The sequence below is a fragment of the Heterodontus francisci genome, chromosome 14 (assembly GCF_036365525.1).
Source record: "Heterodontus francisci isolate sHetFra1 chromosome 14, sHetFra1.hap1, whole genome shotgun sequence".
Classification (NCBI taxonomy): domain Eukaryota; kingdom Metazoa; phylum Chordata; class Chondrichthyes; order Heterodontiformes; family Heterodontidae; genus Heterodontus; species Heterodontus francisci.
In genome coordinates, this window is record NC_090384.1 from 94,103,472 (window position 1) to 94,126,074 (window position 22,603).

Sequence of the window (22,603 nt, forward strand, 5' to 3'; positions counted from 1 at the left end):
CCCCCCTAATCCTTCTCCCAATCACCTTAAATCTGTGTCCCCTGGTAACTGACCGCCCCGCCAGGGGAAAACAGGTCCTTCCTGTCCACCTCTATCTAGGCCCCTTATAATTTTGTACACCTCAACTAAGTCTCCCCTCAGCCTCCTCGGTTCCAGGGAAAAACAACCCGAGCCTGTCCAATCTTACCTCATAGCTACAACCTCCAAGCCTGGGCAACATTTTTGTAAATCTCCTCTGTACTCTCTCCAGAGCAAATTATGCCCTTCTTATAATGTGGTGACCAGAACTGTACGCAATACTCCAGCTGTGGCCGAACCAGCGCTCTATACAGCTCTATCATAACATCCCTGTTTTTGTATTCTATAACTCGGCCAATAAAGGAAAGCATTCCATATGCCTTTTTCACCACTTTATCTACCTGTCCTGTCACCTTCTGGGACCTGTGGACATGCACTCCAAGGTCTCTCACCCCTCTCAATATCCTCACATTTATTGTGTATTCCCTCACTTTATTTGCCTTCCCCAAATGCATTACCTCACACTTCTCTGGATTGAATTCCATTTGCCACTTTTCCGCCCATTCAACCAAACCATTGATATCATTCTGGAGTCCATGGCTTTCCTCCTCACTATTAACTACACGGCCAATTTTTGTGTCATAAGCAAATTTCCCAATCATGCCTCCCACATTTAAGTCCAAATCATTAATATATACCACAAACGGCAAGGGACTCAACATGGAGCCCTGTGGAACACCACTGGAAATTGCTTTCCATTCATAAAAACATCCGTTGACTACTACCTTATGTTTCCTGACCCTGAGCCAATTCTGGATCCAACCTGCCACCTTCCGCTGTTTCCCATGGGCTTTTATTTTACTGACCAGTCTGCAATGCAGGACCTTGTCAAATGCCTTACTAAAATCCATGTAGAGCACATCTACTGCACTACCCTCATCAATCCTCCTTGTTGCTTCCTCAAAAAATGCAATTAAGTTAGTAAGATATGACCTTCCTCTAACAAATCCATGCTGACTATCCCTGATTAATCCGTGCCTTTCTAAGTGACAGTTTATCCTATCCCTCAGAATTGATTCTAACAATTTACCCACCGAGGTCAGACTGACCGACCTATAATCGCCTAGCCTATACCTCGCACCCTTTTTAAACAATGGTACAACGTTCTCGGACCTCCAATCATCTGGCACCTCGCCTGTATCTAGTGAGGATTTGAAGATGATCCTCAGTGCATCTGCTATTTCCTTCCTGGCTTCCTTTAACAACCTGGGATGCAATCCATCCAGTCCTGGCGATTTATCCACTTTCAGGAATGTCAGACCCTCAAGCACTTCCTCTCTCATTCTGCTTATGGTAGCCAATATTTCACACTCCTCCTCTTTAACTACATGTCTGCAGCAACCCTCTCCTATGTGAAGAAAGAGACAAAAACACATTGAGAATCCTGCTTACATCTTCAGCATCCACGCATAAGTTCCCCTGTATAGCTCTGATAGGCCCCACTCTTTCCTTCGTTATCCTCTTGCTCTTAATGTATTGGGTTTTCCTTGATTTTACCTGCCAAAAATTTTTCATGTCATCTGCTTTTCTAATTTCTTTTTTTACTTCACCCCTGCACTTTCTACACTCATCTAGGATTTCTCAAGTATTAAGATATTTGTGATCTATTATAAGCTTTTTTTTTTGCTTTAACTTATCCTGTAAGTTTTTAGATAACAGGGGGCTCTAGATTTGGCAGTACCACCCTTCATCTTTGTGGGGACATGTCTACACTGTGCCTGTAGTATCTCGCTCTTGAATGCCTCCCACTGGTTTGCCACTGATTTACCTTCAAGTATCCAGTCCACTTTTGCTAGGTCACCTGAGTTTCATAATATTTGCCTTCCCCCAGTTTAGAACCTTTGCTCCTGTTTTATCTTTGTCCTTTTCCATGATTATGCTAAAACTAACTGTATTGTGGTCACTATCTTCAAAATGGTCACCCACTGCTACTTCATCCACTTGCCCAACTTCATTACTGAAGACTAAATCTAGAATTGCGCCCCCTCTCCTTGGGCTTGTTACATACTGGCTAAAAAAGTTCTCGAACACAGTTCAAGAATTTTGTCCCCTCTGTGCCCTTCACACTGTTTGTATCTCTGTTGATATTAGGGTAGTTGAAATCCCCAATTATTATTGCCCTATAGTTTTTGCATTCAGAAATCTGGCTACATTTTTGTTCTTTTATCTTCCTCTCACTATTTGGGGGTCGATAGTACTAATGTGGCTGCTGCTTTTTTATTTCTGAATGATCAAAGGTTTGATCCTAAATTTAGGGACCAGCACAAGGATCAGACAGCAAAAAAAGTGACGCAGCACACGTTTCAAGGGGAATTTAGACATTTGTATTCTTAAATTGAGGTCTATTGGAAAGGGAGAAAAGGAGACTTAAATAACTATAATCTGTGCAGTTCTAGTTCAAGCTGGGCTCCGAACAGATGCAAGACAAATGGTAGTTCAATTAAATTGACATATTAATTTTATCTTTGAAAAATGATCAAACTCCGTTCAAAGATAGAATCCACCTGCGATTTCTCCCCTCTACGACATATGAACATTTGATTTCGGTTTACACAAGGATGTTAATTCACAATGGCATCTTGACACCATCCCTTCAATATCAGGAAAATTCTCCACAAAAAAAAGTGTGCCGGTTTTGCAGCCTCTCTCTTTGATGTTGCTTAGCAGCTGTGTGCTGGTAGTTTTATTTCTGAACACCTGCCCACGCAGACCTGTGAACTGTACAATAATGATTTCCTTTTATAGAGAAAAGGAACGCAAATGCTTTTAGGATTTCAATTGCAACGTTCAATTGGCTGTGTGTGAGGAGCACAGTGAGAACATTTTGGGGGCTTGCAAAGGAGATCTTGGGAGCAAAGACCAAGTTATTTCTGGGTTATGCACTTTCAATTGAAACTTAACTAAATCGGTTACTCAATTTTACTTGATTCGCTATGGTTTTCTCACCATCCCCTCCATGGGCTTTGCTCTTCCCCATCTCTATAATCTCCTCCAGCCCTATAACCCTCCGAGATCTCTGCATTCCTCCAATTCTGGCCTCTTGAGCATTCCCGATTTCCACTGCTCCACCCTTGGTGGCTGTGTCTTCAGCTGCCTAGCCCCCATAGCTCCGGAATTCTCACCCTCAACCTGTCTGCCTGTCTTTCCTCCTTTAAGACTCCTCTTAAAACTTACCTCTTTGAACAAGCTTTCGTTCACGTGTCCTAATATCTCTGTGTGATGTCAACTTATTTTTCATTCGTTCAAGGGTCCTGGGCATCACTGGCCAGGCCAGCATTTATTGCCCATCCCCAATTGCCCTAAAGAAGGTGCTGGTGAGCCACCTTCTTGAACTGCTGCAGTCCATGTGGGGTCGGTACACCCACAGTCTTGTAAGGAAGGGAGTTCCAGGATTCCCAGTGACCGTGAAGGAATGGCGATGTAGTTCCAAGTCAGGATGGTGCGTGACTTGGAGGGGAACTTGCAGGTGCTGTTCCATGCATCTGCTGCTCTTGTCATTCGAAGTGGTAGATGTCACGAGCTTGGAAGTTGCTGTCGAAGGAACCTTGGTGAGTTGCTGCAGTACATCTTGTAGATGGCACACACTGCTGCCACTGTGCATCGATGGCGGAGGGAGTGAATGTTTGTGGATGGGGTGCCAATCAAGCGGGCTGCTTTGTCCTGGATGGTGTCAAGCTTCTTGACTGTTGTTGGAGCTGCATGCATCCAGGTAAGTGGAGAGTATTCCATCACACTCCTGACTTGTGCCTTGTAGATGGTGGACAGGCTTTGCTGAGTCAGGAGGTGAGTTACTCGTCACAGGATTTCCAGCCTCTGACTTGCTCTTGTAGCCACTGTATTTATATGGCTATTCCAGTTCAGTTACTGCTCAATGGTCATCCACAGGATGTTGATAGTGGGGCATTCAGCGATGGTAACGCCATTGAATGTAAAGGGGAGATGGTTAGATTCTCTCTTGTTGGAGATGGTCATTGCCTGGCACTTGTGTGGCGCAAATGTTACTTGCCACTGATCAGCCCAAGCCTGGATATTGTCCAGATCTTGCTGCATTTCTACACAGACTGCTTCAGTATTTGAGGAGTCACGAATGATGCTGAACATTGTACAATCATCAGCGAACATCCCCACTTCTGACCTTATGATGGAGAGGTGGTCATTGATGGAGCAGCTGAAGGTGTTGGGCCTAGGACACTACCCTGAGGAACTCCTGCAGTGATGTCCTGGAGCTCAGATGATTGACCTCCAACAACCACAACCATCTTCAGATACTGCCTTGATGTCAATGGCAGTCACTCTCACCTCATCTCGAGTTCAGCTCTTTTGCCCATGTTTAAACCAAGGCTGTAATGAGGTCTGGAGCGGAGTGGTCCTGAAAGAACCCAAACAGAGCGCCACTGAGCAGGTTATTGCTAAGCAAGTGCTGCTTGATAGCACTGTTGACGACACCTTCCATCATTTTACTGATGATCAAGAGTAGACTGATGGTGTGGTAATTGGCCGGGTTGAACGTGCCCTGCTTTTTGTGTACAGGACATACCTGGGCAATTCTCCACATTGCAGGGTAGATGCCAGTGTTGTAGCTGTACTGGAACAGGGGCGCACCATGTTCTGGAGCACAGGTCTTCAGTACTATTGCTGGAATGTTGTCAGGGCCCATAGCCTTTGCAGTATCCAGTGCCTTCAGTCGTTTCTTGATATCGCATGGAATGAATTCAGATTGGCATCTGTAATGCTGGGGACTTCTGGAGGAGGTCAAGATGGATCATCAACTCGGCACTTCTGCCTAAAGATTGAGGCAAATGCCGTAGCCTCATTTTTTGTACTGATGTGCCGCGCTCCCCCATCATTAAGGATGGGAATATTTGTGGATCCACCTCCTCCAGTTAGTTGTTTAATTGTCCACCACCATTCATGACTGGTTGGGGCAGGACTGCAAAGCTTAGATCGGATCCATTGGTTGTGGGATTGCATGGCTCTGTCTATCGCATGCTGCTTACGCTGTTTGGCACACATGTAGTCCTGTGTTGTAGTTTCATCAGGTTGACACCTCATTGAGGTTTGCCTCACCACCTGCCGCAGACCCAGTCTAGCAGCTATGTCCTTTAGGACTCTGCCAGCTGAGTCAGTAGTGCTGCTACCGAGCCACTCTTGGTGATGGACACTGAAGTCCCCCACATTGAGATCCATCAACAGGAGGGGATTCCACTCCCTCAATATCCAACTGGTCTGTGACCACAAGAACTTCCTCCACGTATGCGCTCATTTTCCTGGCGGCTGCCACGACTTCTTCATCCTCCACTAGTCCAGGATGTGTCGGATCTTCGCTCCCCCTTGAAGAGATAACTTTTGACCGTCTACGGGGGCCCCAGAGGTACAGATACAACTAATGCCACCTGCTCAGCAGCAGAACCATTGAGTAGGCCATCGGGCTTCTGAAGAAGCAATTCCAGTGCCTGGACCAGGTGGGTGATACCCTCCAATATCCTTCTGTAAGGGTCTCTGTCCCGATTGGTGGTCTGCTGTGCTTTCCATAACATGGCTCTCCAGAGTGTTGGGGACCTTCAGGAGAGTGAAACCCTGGAAAGAAACAGTTAATCAGGGAAGGAGCAGAAGATAACAGGAGGAGAAGGAGGAAGAGGCAGTAGAAGGGGATAACACCGAACAGAAAGGTGCCCCTGCTGCACGATGAGGCGGCCTCCTCCTGCTAACCTCTGGGAAGAGGATCTCCCTCCTCTCCCTCACTGCCTCAGCATTAGATCCAGTATGGTATCAATGAAGCGAGGGGCCGCCCTGCCTCTCTCCCTCAGGACAGCCAGCAGCCTTAGTGATGGCCGCCATGGGGAGTGTCTACACAAGTCCCACACTTGATCTGACCCACCTCCATTCCCAGCCCCACTGGCTCTAAGAGAGCAGGAAACCTGTTTCCATATCAATTAAAGTCTTATCTATTTGAAAATCTCAATCTGAAAGAGTTTCCCAGAGGAGGCAGGTTTCAGGCCCAAAACCAGACACGGCTCCCATTTCCCGCCTCTGTAATGAAAATTCATCCCTGGATTTCTGAAAGGGAGAGTGTTCCATTCCCACCCTTAATTTTGATGAGCATAAAAATAGAGTTTTTTTAAAAAAAAACAATCCATTTAGAACAGGAGAAAGAATGCTTAAAACAGAGGCAAGATTTCATTTTTGTTTTGTCACTAAGTGGTAAATTTTCAGAAAGTTTAATCATTTTACTAGGACAGTTTCTCCGAAGCACATTTCCTTCAAAATAAAACATGACTCTTCAGCAATCATTCTACATTGAATGAAAACCTGCGATAATGATCTTCGCTCGAGAAAATAAAAACTTTTTTCAAAACTAGATGTTATTAGTTAATCAATCAGTAAAGTAGATTGACGGGCATCCTGATAGAGGTCTATCAAATTATGAAGGGATTTGACAAGGTACATGTATAGAAAATGTTTCCATTTGTGGGGGAGATCGAAACTTGGGTTCATAAATGTAAGATAGCATTGAATAAATCGAATCAAGAATTCAGGAGAAACTTCTTTACCCAGAGAGTGGTGAGAACACGGTACGCGCTACAAGGAATAGTTGAGGCAAATAATAGATGCTAGATTAGCACGAGGGAGAAAAGAATTTGTTGACAGGGTTAGATGAAGTAGGGCAAGAGAAGGCTCGTGTGGAGCATGGACAAGTTGGGCTGAATGGCTTGTTTCAAACCAAAGTTGCTCAACAAGAATGGACAAGTGAATAACTCAGTCATTACCTTTCTTTCGAGCCGTGTCTTCTGGATCAAGGTTTCTGCTTACTGTGACAACTTTTAACACCAAATGGTTTCCTCCCTGGCGGATCATGTTCACCACTTGTCTGTGGCCAACCTTCACAACATTTTCCTTATTGACCTATAAAGAAATTTCACATGAGTAAATTTACCAATGGTAACCAACGATAAAGCTCTTTCGAATTGCCTGACACATTTCACAGGAGCAGGAGTCAAAGCAGGAAATGCTCAAGCCTGTTCCACCATTCATTTCCATCATAGCTGCTCTTTATCTCAACTCAATTTACCTGCCTTGGTTCCTTAACCCTCAATATCCTTGCCTAACAAAAATCATCAATGTTCTGCCTTATCGCAGACCTTCCCTTTTGTTCTACCCTCTGCTCCACCTCCACTGTCCCTGCCCCTGTACTTGCTTAAAACTTGTTACATCTTTAACTATTTCCAGTTCTGATGCAAGGTCATTTAGCTAATATATTGGTTGGAATTTTACGTTAAGGTGGTGGCCCCACCCACCGGCTATAAAGTCACGGCAATTTTGCGTGGTCCAAGCCCTTAATTGGCTTCAGCCAGGACTTCCGCCCCTCTGAGGCAGGAAGTCCCACCTCCAAGAGCTGCTGGTCAGTCAGAGGGCCGGCAGCTCTTGTGCTACTGGGAGTGGTGACCAATGCTGGGATTGCACCCAGCAAGAGGATGATGGACATCGCCCTTCAAGAAGGTAAGTGGGACTCGGGCCTGGCCAGGGAACAATCGACTGGCCCCGGCGAGGGGGGTGGGAGTCGTAAAACAAGGTGGGGGGTGTAATTTTAAGGGGGGGGGGGGTCAGCCCATGCTGCTGGGGGGGTAACCTCTGTGGGCACAGGGTGCCCGATCAGTAGGGCCCCCTCCCCAGCCCGCAAGGAGGCCACCAGGTTTTACTGGGCCTGTCCAACACAGCAGCACTGGGAGGAGGCCCTTAAGTGGCAATTAATTGGCCACTTAAGGGCCTCAACTGGCTTGGGGCTTGCAGGCCATTTGGCACCTCTCCCGCCACTGGTAAAATAGCAGCTGGGGCAGGTAGGCCAAAGAAAGGCACAATCCCCCAATTCCGCTCTGCCTGGGGGGGGGGGGGGGGGGGGGGTGTAAAATTACAGCCATTAATTTGGTTTCTTGCTCCACGGATGCTACTTGTCTTATTGTGTATTTCCAGCATTTTCTGTTTTTATTTCAAATTTCCAGCATCTGCTGTATTTACCTTTTCCCAAAATCTATCACTCAGTTTTGAAATTTTCAATTGACCCCCAGCCTCAACAGGCTTTTCAGAGACAGCGTTCCAGATTTCCATTACCCTTTGAGTGAAGAAATGCTTCCTGACGTCATCCCTGAACTTCCACTCATTTCAGCTACACTTTCAGAATTTTTATACTTGCTCAGATTTACACCCATTTTGATATAGCTCCATTTTATAGTGCTACCTGGAAAGAATTTCATCTCTTGCCATTCGTTATTAAAACAGTACAGAAAAAAAAAAAGCATTTTTGCTGTACTTGTCTATCCAGGTCCTGAGAACCTGCAATCTCAGCCTCCCCTATGCCCCCTGCCCCTGGCACCTTCCCCGACCCCCTTTGTAAATTAAAAACAATTACAAATGTTTCTTTGGAAGTCCAGACCATAATCCTTCACAGATGCACATGGTGCAGGTGCTGAGATGAGACTGCATTTCCACTTTTGAGAGAATTAGAGGTGCTGATTAACAATGGAATATCTGCCTAAATGAAGGAGCTGTTAGGCAATAGAGAATTAAGCAAATCTCTTTAGGGCGGCACAGTGGCGCAGTGGTTAGCACAGCAGCCTCACAGCTCCAGCGACCCGGTTCAATTCTGGGTACTGCCTGTGTGGAGTTTGCAAGTTCTCCCTGTGTCTGCGTGGGTTTCCTCCGGGTGCTCCGGTTTCCTCCCACATGCCAAAGACTTGCAGGTTGATAGGTTAATTGGCCATTATAAATTGCCCCTAGTATAGGTAGGTGGTAGGGAAATATAGGGACAGGTGGGGATGTGGTAGGAATATGGGATTAGTTTAGGATTAGTATAAAATGGGTGGCTGATGATCGGCACAGACTCGGTGGGCCGAAGGGCCTGTTTCAGTGCTGTATCTGTAAACTAAACTAAAATCTGGTTAGTAAATACATCTGTTTAAAGCGGAGACAATTTGGGGTCTAGTCTCATGCTAGGTAATCAGGCTAGGAATATATATTTAAGAGGTTGCATGAGTAACAAACCTGATAGTAAAGAGACACTTTCACAAACAGACACTATGGGTGAGGACTTCTGCATTATCTGGTCACCCAGATCATGATTTCCCGATATGCACACATGAATTTATGAAGTGAACCTCGACAACTGTTTATCCTTTGTGATTATCAGAGATTCATCCATCACATCAAGCTGTTACAGGCCTAGGCTCCCTCTCAGCAATAAAACCCAAGATGGTTCTTCGATAGCACCTCCCAAACCTCTGCCACCTAGAAGAAGGGCAGCAGGTGCGTGAGAACACCACCTTCAAATTTCCCCTCCACGTCACACACCACTCTGCCTTAGAAATATATCACCATTCAAAATCTGGGAACTCCCTCCCTAACAGCACCGCGGGAACTCCTTCACCATATGACTGCAGTGGTTCAAGAAGGCGGCTCACCACCACCTTCCCGAGGGCAATTACTGCTGGTCTTGCCAGCAACTCCCCCATCCCACGAACAAAATTAAAACTTTTTTTTTTAAATTCTAGCTAACTGCTTAGTTCAGCTCCAATAAAAATCATACTTAAAGCAGGCAAGGCACAGTCTTTACCATTGCCACTAGCAAGTGCCTGTGCTAGAAGAATCAGACTAATCTTGCTGGTGTGACTGTCTGAGAAAAATGAACGGTCATTTCAAGACTCAAAGAAGGGGTATGTGGGAGGTCAAGACTGAAGCCTTAACTGGACATCACTTTGCAAACACCAATAAGAACTTTAAAACAAAATGATAAATGGCAATTTTGAACTTTGATAGGGCAGAGAGGGGTGGAGTATTTTTCTAGACAATGACATGTCATTTTGAACAAATAATGCTTGCTGATTTGGCAATTTGAAAAGAAAGCAGAGGCAGCAGTTAAGATGGAGGGTGTTAGGGTCTAGGTTGAATGATGAATAGAGTCCAGGGGAGTCTAGCAAAATTAAATGAATGGCAGCAATTTACCAAGGTTCCATAAAGTGGAGGGGCTGGGCCAGGGAAGACGATAAATGGCTCAATGGACAAATTAATCCTTGTGAGAAGCAATTTTTCAAGACTACAGAAATGCACCCGTCTTCTCACTATTTTTGCAAGACAGCAAATTTACCTTAAAGCAAGAAGTGAATCTGATGAAACTTAATTGAGATAAATCGAGCTATAAATTAATCTCGTGTTAGTCCCTTCAGACATGAAGGGGGAAGAGAGAGAGCTGGGGGTGGGAGGATGCACATATATGTGAAGAACTGGCAATGGCACGCTAACAGAACGCAATGGTTATTAAATATCACAAAGGTGAAATGTAATGAGTACACTCTGGTATCCGAGAATGTTACTTCGGACTTGGAGAGTTGCCAGTGACATCACTATAGTTATTGGCTGGGGTTGGATGCCACAGAAATGCAATGTTATGCCACTGCTGTGTTTCCCGTTTGGTGCGATCACACTCCACAAGGTTTAGTACTACCAAGTAGCCAAAACTGCTTTGCAGAGGCTAAATCTGGAGTGCGAATTGGGTGTGAACCGACCGCTCCCCTGCTCACACCCGCCCCCCCCCAACCAAGCAAAGTGGATAAGGACTCCCCCCTCCAGAGGATCCCGGTCTGCTCTGTTCCTGCATCAATTTGGGACCAGACCCCAAAAGGCGGTTGCATTTACTCTCACCTTTGGTGCTAATCAAAGCTGCAACTTTGTTGTTAATCTCTGAAGCAGAAGATTGTGGGTTCAAGTCCTATTCCAGAGACCCTTCTTCTTTGGCCTCCTTGTCTCGAGAGACAATGGGTAAGCGCCTGGAGGTGGTCAGTGGTTTGAGAAGCAACGCCCGGAGTGGCTATAAAGGCCAATTCTAGAGCGACAGACTCTTCCACAGGTGTAGCAGGTAAAGTTGGTTGTTGGGGCTGTTACACAGTTGGCTCTCCCCTTGTGCTTCTGTCTTTTTTCCTGCCAACTGCTAAGTCTCTTCGACTCGCCACACTTTAGCCCTGCCTTTATGGCTGCCCGCCAGCTCTGGCGATCACTGGCAACTGATTCCCACGACTTGTGATCAATGTCACAGAACTTCATGTCACATTTCCAGACGTCTTTAAAGTGGAGACATGGACGGCCAGAGGGTCTGATACCAGTGACGAAGTCGCTGTACAATGTGTCCTTGGGGATCCTGCCATCTTCCATGCGGCTCACATGGCCAAGCCATCTCAGGTGCCACTGGCTCAGTAGGGTGTATATGCTGGGGATGTTGGCCGGCTCGAGGACTTCTGTGTTGGAGATACGGTCCTGCCACCCGATGCCAAGTATCCTCCGGAGGCAGCGAAGATGGAATGAATTGAGACGTCGCTCTTGGCTGACATACGTCGTCAAGGCCTCACTGCCGTAGAGCAAGGTACTGAGGACACAGGCTTGATACACTTGGACTTTTGTGTTCTGTGTCAGTGCACCATTTTCCCACACTCTTGGCCAGGCTGGACATGGCAGTGGAAGCCTTTCCCATGTGCTTGTTGATTTCTGCATCGAGAGACAGGTTACTGGTGATAGTTGAGCCTAGATAGGTGAACTCTTGAACCACTTCCAGAGCGTGATCACCAATATTGATGGATGGAGTATTTCTGACGTCCTGTCCCATGATGTTCATTTTCTTGAGGCTGATGGTTAGGCCAAATTCGTTGCAGGCAGCCGCAATCCTGTCGATGAGTCTCTGCAGACACTCTTCAGTGTGAGACGTTAATGCAGCATCGTCAGCAAAGAGGAGTTCCCTGATGAGGACTTCGTGTACTTTGGTCTTCGCTCTTAGACGGGCAAGGTTGAACAATCTGCCACCTGATCTTGTGTGGAGGAAAATTCCTTCTTCTGAAGACTTGAATGCATGTGAGAGCAGCAGGGGGAAGATGATCCCAAACACAGCCCTGTGAGAACACAGCCCTGTTTCACGCCACTCAGGATAGGAAAGTGGTCTGATGAGGCGCCGCGATGCTGAATTGTGCCTTTCATATCGTCATGGAATGAGGTGATGATACTTAATAGGTTTGGTGAACATCTGATCTTTTCTAGTAGTCTGAAGAGACCACGTCTGCTGACGAGGTCAAAGCCTTTGGTGAGATCAATGAAAGCAACGTAGAGGGGCATCTGTTGTTCACGGCATTTCTCCTGTAGCTGGTGAAGGGAGAACAATAAGTCAACGGTGGATCTCTCTGCTCGAAAGCCACTCTGTGCCTCAGGGTAGACACGCTCAGCCAGCTTCTGGGGCTTGTTTAAAGCGACTCGAGCGAAGACTGGAATACAAACATATCCGGTGCTGTACTGTCGGAGGAGCAATCTTTCAGATAAGACATTAAACTGAGGCACTGTCCACCCTTTCAGGGGGATGGAAAATATCCCATGGCATTATTTGAAGAAAGGCAGCGGTGTTCTCCCTGCTGTTCTGACCAATATTTATCCTTCAAGCAACATCACTAGAAAAATGACCTGGTCATCGTCACGTTGCTGTTCTTGGGAGCTTGCTGTATGCACATTGGCTGCCACATGTCCTACATGACAGTGACTATACTTCAAAAGCATTGGTTATAAAGTACTTTGGAACGTTGAGGTCATAAAAGGCACTATATAAATCCAAGTCGTTCTATAAATGTGCTCCAACATGCATCAAAAGATGGTTTTGGGAGATTCAGCTAAATAATGGAGGCAGTTTGGAGCTGCAGCTGGTCCAGTGGGACAGCACAGAAGCTATTAACTAGCTGCCTTAGGAGTGCCTGAAGTAAATACACAGCGTCTGTCTGCTTGATGTAAGTAAGTGCTAGAGTGACTGAAAGTCGATCCACACAGCCCAGCTTGGAAAGCAAATAAGTCTCCTTCATAAAACTCAAGCATTTCTTTGGCAGATTGAACATTGAGGCCACTGTGTCGGCCAATGATATGGAAGTGGGTCAGAGAATACAGAGTCTCAGAACTCATGACTGAAGTAACGAGAAGCTTTTTATGTTGTCTGATGCAACATAAATGAGATGCGTGGAGTTCAGTTGATTGAAGATCTCCAACAGGTTCATTAACAGCTTACAAGTACATCGAGTGCAGAGCTATCTATTTGCAGGACTTGCCTCTTCGTGTTACAGTTACAGAGTGAGTCTGGCTCTGAGTCACATGAATGCATCCTGGTACTTGGCATATTCGCATACTAAGATCTTAAAGATACATTACTTAAAAGGCAATCACACAACAACTGATACTACAGAAGAGTCTCTCAACTAAAGCAGGATTATTTCTCCAGCTAAATGCCATGAGTGGAGGATAGGATCATATTACAAATCATGTGCCTAAAATTGATCCCGGTCACCTCCAGCCATGATTGATAGGTGAATTAGCCAATTATCCGCACCCTCTGGTACTTAAAGTATCTCTGTATGCAGCCTTCATTTAGTGGTTAATCTAACACCCAGTGATCAGATACTTTTGCTTTGTTACCCTGTATACCAGACAGTTCGAATAACTCAGTTTGCTGCACATAAATGTGAACACTCATATGGAAAGGGAAGGGAGTTAGACAAGTTAGGCAGCAACTGAAATTGGATCATCTTCATAACAGTGCGGAATAAAACAACTGGTAATATTTCAATTCGATTCCCTCTCACAAGGAAAGGCAGTGAACCAACAGTGATGGGAGCCATGGCCATACTGCAGGTGCGCATTCGCACCTTAAAGATATATCAGCAGCACCCGCTCAGAGGGAGTCATGGAATGTAGCTGACATACCAATCCTATTCCATTCCTCCCCAGACATTGTAACTGTCAGCCTGTTTCTGGAAGGTAACCCATGTCCTCATGGGATGTGGATGTCATTGGCAAGGCCAGTGGATATTGCCCATCTTAACTGTCCTCAAGAAGATGGTGAGCCACCTTCATGAACTGTGGCATTTTACGTCATGAAGGTACTCAAGAGTCCTGCAAGGTAGGGAGTTCGAGGATTTTGACCCAGTGACCATGAAGCATTGGCAATAGATCTCCAAGTCAGGAAGTTGCGAGACTTGGAGCGGAACTTGGAGGCGATAGTGTTCCCATGTGCCTGGAAATTATCTACTCCCTCCTATATTCTGATGCCTTTGGAAGCCTGGAACCTCTGCATGTTCACTACAAGTAGCCTGGGACTCCCTCAGACGTACCATCTTGGTATTCCACCCATGCCCCTCCCTCCGCCCAATGAACATTCCCAACTTTCTCTGAAGAAAGAACCGAGGAACCAGAATACCACCCCCCAAACTTCTGCTCGAGACCTGCCCAGGGCACGATTGGAATTTTGAGCCTTTTTGTACACTACATGTTGAGTCTGTGCCAGTGATTCTGCTTTTTGTTAAATGGAAAGAAAACACCATTAAAAAAAAACATTAGAAAAGGGATCTAAAAACTTAGGATTCACTGTCTGCTACTTGTCATCCACAATCAATGGAAAATTGTGGCCATTACATCCATGACTTTCCAATACGTCAGGTGTGAGACCACATTCTTTGGTGTGAAGTCTTGGATCACAGCCAGAGTTAGTGTGCCAGGAGAAAATTAATAGCCAAATCAACCTTTTACATGAGTTAGAGCCTAAAGCTGGCCTGTCCCATTTGGTAAAGAACAAACTTGCATTTATGTGGAACCTTTCTTGTCCTCAGGACTGTCCCAAAGTGCTTTGAAACCAATTAATTACTTCTGAGGTGTAGTCACTGTTGTTATGTAGACAATCACAGCAGCCAATGTGCACGCAGCAAAAGCCCATAAATGAACAAGTTTTATGGGATAGATTCCCAACTTGCTGCCCAGGTGAAATCCCGATGATGTGGATCATCCGCCTGTCATAGGAACTGTCCATCATTTCCACTGAATTCAGTTGGGGTTTCATTGATGGCAGCCGATCCTGCAAACCAGCTTTATACCCAGGCAACTGGTTGAAAATGTATTCCAATCTGTTTGGTTGCTGGAAGAAAGCGGAAAGCAGGGAAGAATTGCATTTCTATAGCACCTTTCATGGCCTCAAGACATCCCAAAGTGAAGCAGTTTAAAAGTGTACTCACGATGTAGGAAAGGCAGCAGCACACAAAGGCCCCACAAACAGCAATGTGATAATGATCAGATAATCTGTTTATAGTGATGTTGGCTCAGGGCTAAATATGGGCCAGGACATCAGATCCTCTTGTCTCCCCTGCTCTTTGAATAGCATGCCGTAATCTCTCATCCAAAAGACGGCAGCAGCACTCCCCTCACTACTGTACAGGAGCATCAGCCTATATAATTTAAGGCACTGGAGTGTTGCCACTGAGCCTACAAGCTGCTTTCTAAGCAGAAAGATCAAATAGCAGAAGCAAAGCCCACAGCGAAAACTTTCAGCACAAAAATCTTAAAAATTTACAACAGCGGTCTGGAAGTTAAATCAAAAAAGCCCTTAAGGGATTTTCTGAGCCACTGATAATCCCGGAATTGCTTTTTGCAATAATAATGATAGTTAGCACGGTAATTTATTAACCATAGTCCAACTGAATAATGTGGGAAAGTAGTCACTGGTTGAGCATTTTTGTATTAATTTAATACATTAATAGTGCAATTTAAATATATATTCATTCAGTACACTTACTGCTTGGAAAAGTATAATCTAGTCAACGCACTGCGGCACAGTGGCACGGTGGTTAGCACCGCAGCCTCACAGCTCCAGGGACCTGGGTTCAATTTTGGGTACTGCCTGTGAGGAGTTTGCAAGTTCTCCCTGTGACCGTGTGGGTTTTCGCCGGGTGCTCCGATTCCTCCCACCGCCAAAGACTTACAGGTGATAGGTAAATTGGCCATTGTAATTTGCCCCTAGTGTAGGTAGGTGGTAGGGAATATGGGATTATTGTAGGGTTAGTATAAATGGGTGGTTGTTGGTCGGCACAGGCCCAGTGGGCCGAAGGGCCTGTTTCAGTGCTGTATCTCTAAATAAATAAAATAAATAAACTGTAGTACAGGTACAATTAACATTTATTTATGTTTCACACAGGAACCTAACATTTGAAAAGCAGATCTAAAAATTGTTTGCTCTTTTGGCACCACGGAGGGCTCTGCTGCACAGCAGGGGAGGAAAAGGGTTGGAAGAGCTATGGTGATAGGGGATTCTATCGTAAGGGGCGCAGATAGGCGTTTCTGTGGCCACAAACGAGACTTCAGGATGGTATGTTGCCTCCCTGGTGCTAGGGTCAAGGATGTCTCGGAGCAGCTGGAAGACATTCTGAAAGGGCAGGGTGAGCAGCCAGAGGTCGTGGTCCGTGTTGGTACTAACGACATAGGCAGGAAGAGAGATGAGGTCCTGCAAAGTGAATATAGGGAGTTAGGCAGAAGGTTAAAAAGCAGGACCTTGAGGGTTGTAATCTCAGGATTACTCCCTGTGCCACGTGCTAGTGAGGGTAGGAATAGGAGGATTAGGCAAATGAATGTGTGGCTGAAGAGTTGGTGTAGGCAGGAGGGCTTCAGCTACTTGGATCATTGGGACCTCTTCTGGTGCAGAGGTGACCTGTACAAGAAAGACGGGTTGTATCTAAACTGGAGGGGGACCATATCCTTGCGGGGGGGTTTGCTAGTAATACTCGGGAGGGTTTAAACTAGTCTTGCAGGGGGGTGGGACCCAAAGTAGACGAGGTAGTTGAGGCGAATGTAGAGGTTAAAGCAAGTCCAGTCGGCAGGCCGTGCAGGGGCAGGACATGGAGCGTGGAAGGTCCGGTAGGCCAAACTGCATTTATTTGAATGCAGGAAGCCTTACAGGTAAGGCAGATGAACTCAGAGCATGGATCGGTACATGGGATTGTGATATTATAGCTATTACGGAAACATGGTTGAGGGATGGGCAGGACTGGCAGCTCAATGTTCCGGGGTACCGATCCTTCCAGCGTGACAGAGGTGGAGGTAAGAGAGGAGGGGGAGTTGCACTATTGATTAGGGAGGACATCACGGCAGTTCTTAGAGAGGATATCCCGGGAGAAATGTCCAGCGAGGCCATATGGGTAGAACTTAAAAATAAGAAAGGGGTGATCACTTTGATGGGATTATACTATATGCCCCCCAATAGTCAGAGGGAAGTGGAGGAGCATATATGTAGGGAAATCAGATAGGTGTAGGAATTATAGGATTGTATTAGGTGATTTTAACTTCCCTAATATTGACTGGGACTGCCTTAGTGCTAAAGGATCAGATGGGGAAGAATTTGTTAAGTGTGTCCAGGATAGTTTTCTGAAGCAGTATGTGGATGGCCCTACTAGAGAAGGGGCTACACTCGACCTCCTCTTAGGAAATGAGGCTGGGCAGGTGGTTGATGTGTCAGTGGGGTAGCACTTTGGGACCAGTGACCATAACTCTATTAGCTTCAAGATAGTTATGGTAAAGGATAGGACTGGTCCTCAGGTTGAAGTCCTAAATTGGGGGAAGGCTAATTTCGATGGCATCTGACAGGAACTCTCAAATGTTGAATGGGAGTGGCTGTTTACAGGTAAAGGGACGTCTGACAAGTGGGAGGCTTTTAAAAGTGAGATAGGAAGATTTCAGGGCCGGCATGTTCCTGTTAGATGGAAGGGCAAGGCTGGCAAGTTTAGGGAACCTTGGTTAACGAGGGATATTGAGGGTCTGGTCAGGACAAAGAAGGAGGCATATGTCAGGTATAGGCAGCTGGTATCAAGTGAGTCCCTCGAGGAGTATAGGGGATGTAGGACTACACTTAAGAAGGAAATTAGGAGGGTGAAAAGGAGCCATGAGATTTCCCTGGCAGATAAGATAAAGGAGAATCCTAAAAGATTCTATAAGTATATTAAGAGTAAAAGGGTAGCTAGGGAGAGAGTAGGTCCCCTTAAGGATCAGTGTGGCAAACTATGTGTGGATCCACGAGAAATGGGCGCGGTCTTAAATGAATATTTCTTGAACGTATTTACCGTGGAGATGATCATGGTAGCTAGTGAGTACAAGGGAGGGAACACAGATATCCTGGAGCATATCAACATTACAAAGGAGGTGGTGTTGGAGGTTTTGAAGCGCATTAAGGTGGATAAATCTCCAGGGCCTGACCAGGTGTATTCTCGGATGCCAAGGGAAGCAAGGGAGGAGATTGCTGGGGCCCTGGAAGAGATTTTTGTATCATCGTTAGCCACGGGTGAGGTACCAGAAGACTGGAGGATAGCTAATGTTGTGCCTTTATTTAAGAAGGGCAGCAGGGATAAGCCAGGGAACTACAGGCTGGTGAGCCTTACATCAGTGGTGGGAAAGTTATTGGAAGGGATTCCGAGACAGGATTTATATGCATTTGAAAAGGCATGGTCTGATTAGGGACAGTCAGCATGGATTTGTGCGTGGGAAATCATGTCTCACGAATTTGATTGCGTTTTTCGAGGAGGTGACCAAGAGGATTGACGAGGGCAGGGTGATGGACGTTGACTACATGGACTTTAGCAAGGCCTTTGACAAGGTCCCGCATGGTAGGCTGGTCCAGAAGGTTCGAACACATGGGATCCATGGTGAGCTAGGCAGTTGGATACAAAATTGGCTTGGTGATAGGAGGCAGAGGGTGGTAGTGGAGGGTTATTTATTTAGAGATACAGCACTGAAACAGGCCCTTCGGCCCACCGAATCTGTGCCGACCAAGAACCACCCATTTATACTAACCCTACAGTAATCCCATATTCCCTACTACCTACCTACACTAGGGGCAATTTACAATGGCCAATTTACCTATCACCTGCAAGTCTTCGGCGGTGGGAGGAAACCGGAGCACCCAGCAAAAACCCACACGGTCACAGGGAGAATTTGCAAACTCCGCACAGGCAGTACCCAGAATTGAACCCGGGTCCCTGGAGTCGTGAAGCTGCGGTGCTAACCACTGCGCCAGCTATGTTTTTCAGATTGGAGGCGGGTGACCAGTGGTTGCCGCAGGGATCGGTGCTGGGCCCTCTGTTGTTTGTCATTATATTAATGACTTGGATGTGAATGTAAAGGGCATGATTAGTAAGTTTGCAGACGAGACCAAGATTGGTGGTATTGTGGACAGTGAAGAAGGTTGTTTAAGGTTACAACAGGATATAGATCAACTGGGAAAGTGGGCAAGGGAGTGGCAAATGGAATTCAATGCAGACATGTGTGAAGTGATGTATTTTGGGAAGTTAATCTAGGGCAGGACATATACAGTGAATGGTAGGGCCCTGGGGAGTGTTGTTGAGCAGAGACACCCAGGCGTGCAAGTACATAGCTCCCTGAAAGTGGCAACACAGGTAGACAGGGTGGTGAAGAAGGCGTATGGCCCGTTTGCCTTCATCGGCCGAGGCACTGAGTACAAGAGTTGGGACGTCATGTTACAGTTGTACATAACGTTGGTTAGGCCGCATTTGGAGTAGTGTGTGCAGTTCTGGTCACCGCTCTACAGGAAAGATGTGATTAAGCTAGAGAGGGTGCAGAAAAGATTCACAGGGATGTTGCCTGGTTTGGAGGGCTCGAGTTATACAGAGAGATTGGATAGGCTGGGTCTGTTTTCCCTGGAGTGAAGGAGGCTGAGAGCGGACATGATAGAGGTGTATAAAATTATGAGAGGCATAGATAGGGTAGATAGCCAGAGTCTGTTTCCCGTGGTAGGGGTGACTAAAACTAGAGGGCATAGATTTAAGGTGAGAGGGAGGAGGTTTAAAGGGGATCAAAGGGGTAAATTTTTCACACAAAGAATAGAGGGTATCTGGAATGGTGGTGGAGGCAGGAACAGTAGCGACATTTAAGAGGCATCTGGACAGGTGCTTGAATGAGCAAGGCATAGAGGGATATGGAATTAATGCAGGCAGGTGGGATTAGTATAGATAGGCATTATGGTCAGTATGGACGCGGTGGGCCGAAGGGCCTGTTTCTCTGCTGTACGACTCTTTGACTAAGATCTGGTCCAGTTTTAATTAACAGGGTGACCGGACAGTTGCATCTTAATGCAGACCCAAGGTAATCTTAAAGTATTTATATGCAGTAACTATAACAACTTCACAATGCAACTGTGTCCCATCAGGAGTTTTGTCGATTACATTTATTATTTTTGCTTTCCTAGGTCATGGGAATTCAGAAACACGAGGAGGCCATTCAGCCCCTTGACTCTGTTCGGCCATTAGATTAGATCATGGTTGATAAGTATCTTAACTCCATCTACCCGCCTAGTGTCCGTAACTCTGGATGCCCTTGCCTAATAAAATGTTATCACTCAGTTCTGAAATTTTCAATTGACCCCCAACCTCAACAGTATTTTTTTTTTGAACAAGAGTTCCAGATTTCCACTACACTGTGTGAAGGAAGTGCTTTGTAACATCGCTCCTGAACAGTATAGCTGAAGGGAACATCTGTTCTTGCGCTTATTAATTTCTTTCAGTTGTTAATTGTACAGGGATTTAAATTTATTGCAGAGTTTGTTGCCTAAATCAAGACAACGGTCTTGAAATGAGACAGTAGGATAACAGATATGACTCATTTATTGTAATTGGGTTAATGCCCGTGTTAAATCAGAGGAGAGACGAATTTCAGACAAGCATATTAAGCATTTGTAAGCAATTAGCCCACAATGGAATTGCAGATTACTATTCTTTAACTTATTTACGACATCAGTTGGATAGACTGTCCCTATCTACAGGTGCAAACTGGAGTGGGCCCAGAACAGAGTCCACTGAAGAGCAAACGTAACTCAATCTGGTGTTGCATTTAATCTGGCTCTTTAGGTTTATTTCAACCAATTGTAGTTAAGTACCATAATATTTATTATCTCTACTGCCAGTACTTCGACTACTCTTCCATAGCCACGCTTTGATGCAGCCCTTTGAACTCCAAATGTTTCTAATTGTTCATATTACTGAGCTTCTGTCTATTAAAGTTTAATCATTGCCACCACTGATAATGAATGTAATTTATATCAACATGTGCTTGCTTTGAGATGTGTTAATCAGCAATATGGATGTCATTTTCAACAAACTGTTTATGGCACATAATTGAAGTTAACTTTTACAATGTATTAATAAACAGATACAAACTCTACAGATTAGAATTTAATCAGTAACAAGAGTTCTGACCTGCACAGTGTTGTGAGGCTCTGTAACTCATCATTTCAAGCTACTTACTATTTAGATCTTGACTTCTAACAAAATAGTCTTTTTTTTTTAAAGCCTTTTCAGGACCTTGTGGGAACAGAATGGATGAACCTTGAGGTAGGGTGTTTGTGTGCACGTGGGGTGTGCGTGTGCAAGCATTTGAGTGACAGCAATTATGAATTACGTGAGGTCCGGTCTTACCTGCACATCTCCTTCTGATAGAGAGACTTCAATCTTATGATCTCTTATCTATTTGTGATTGACTGCAGTCCAATTGTTGATCAGAAATAAATACTGTTTGCCTCCTTTTGTAACAAATGTATTCAGAACATTATATGCCAAACGTTGCTGTAGGCCATAACCGTGAGGTAATATGGAACAGATTTACCAAATGGTCTTCTCTCTACTAGCTTAATAGGGAGCCAGAGAATTCCACAGGACAGGACACGACTATTGGATCTGTGCCATCTCTTTGCTAATCCCACTTTCCAGCTCTCTTTCCTTAGCCCTGCTTCAAACGTTCAACTCTTCCTTTCCAAGATACAATGATCTGTGCCTCAATACTTCATGTCTCAAAGTAATCCATGCTCCAACACAAGGGTCGCCAACTTTTTCTTTAGTGAGACCTACTTCTGATAAAGGAAAAATATCACAAGCACCCCCCCTCCCCACACTGGCTCGCTCCGCCCCACTCCCTCGTTCCATTGTGACATCTGTGCATGTGGCGATGTCAGGATGTGTAGGATTACGATCGGACTGCATAGTCAGGAGCTTTATGCGAGCTACTCAAAGGCTGATGCGAGCTACCAGTTTTTTTTTAAATATCCAAAATATACTTTATTCATAAAAATCTGTAAAAATTACATTCCCAAACAGTTTTAAAACAACACCAAGTCAAAAAATACAAACAGTGCAAAGGTGATCAGTTTCCTTCTATACAATTATGAGTTGCCTCACAACCCTTCCATTTCATTGTCATGCCATATACATTTTTACACTTACAGCACACAAAATTTTCCCGATACAGTTCGAGGGGTTTCCCATGGATCCAGCCCCTCAGTTCAGCTTGGTGGGGGGGACCTTACACTGTGGTCTTTCCCCATTGAGCCTTTGCTGTGGCTGCCCCAAGCTTTAGTGCATCCCTCAGCACATAGTCCTGGACCTTGGAATGTGGCAGTCTGCAACATTCGGTGGTGGACAAGTCTTTGTGCTGGAAGATCAGCAAGTTTCGGGCAGACCAAAGGGAGTCTTTCACTCTTTCACCGAATTGATAGTCCTCCAGCAGCAGTTGATGTTTGTCTCGGTGTGCGTCCCTGGGAACAGCCCGTAGAGCACAGACTCCTGTGTTACAGAGCTGCTTGGGATGAACCTCGACAAAAACCACTGCATCTCTTTCCACACCTGCTTTGCAAAGACACATTCCAGGA

At 45.5% G+C, this 22,603-nt stretch overlaps 1 protein-coding gene across 11 annotated transcripts in view; it reads right to left on the reverse strand.

The window, feature by feature from the left end:
• shank2b (SH3 and multiple ankyrin repeat domains 2b) overlaps positions 1-22,603 on the reverse strand; it is a 1,108,014-nt gene that overhangs the window by 65,924 nt on the left and 1,019,487 nt on the right. For all 11 annotated transcript variants that reach the window (XM_068046566.1, XM_068046567.1, XM_068046565.1 and 8 more), the window contains one exon: positions 6,846-6,981. In XM_068046566.1, the coding sequence (XP_067902667.1) occupies positions 6,846-6,981 (136 nt within the window). The remainder of the gene's footprint in view (positions 1-6,845; positions 6,982-22,603) is intronic.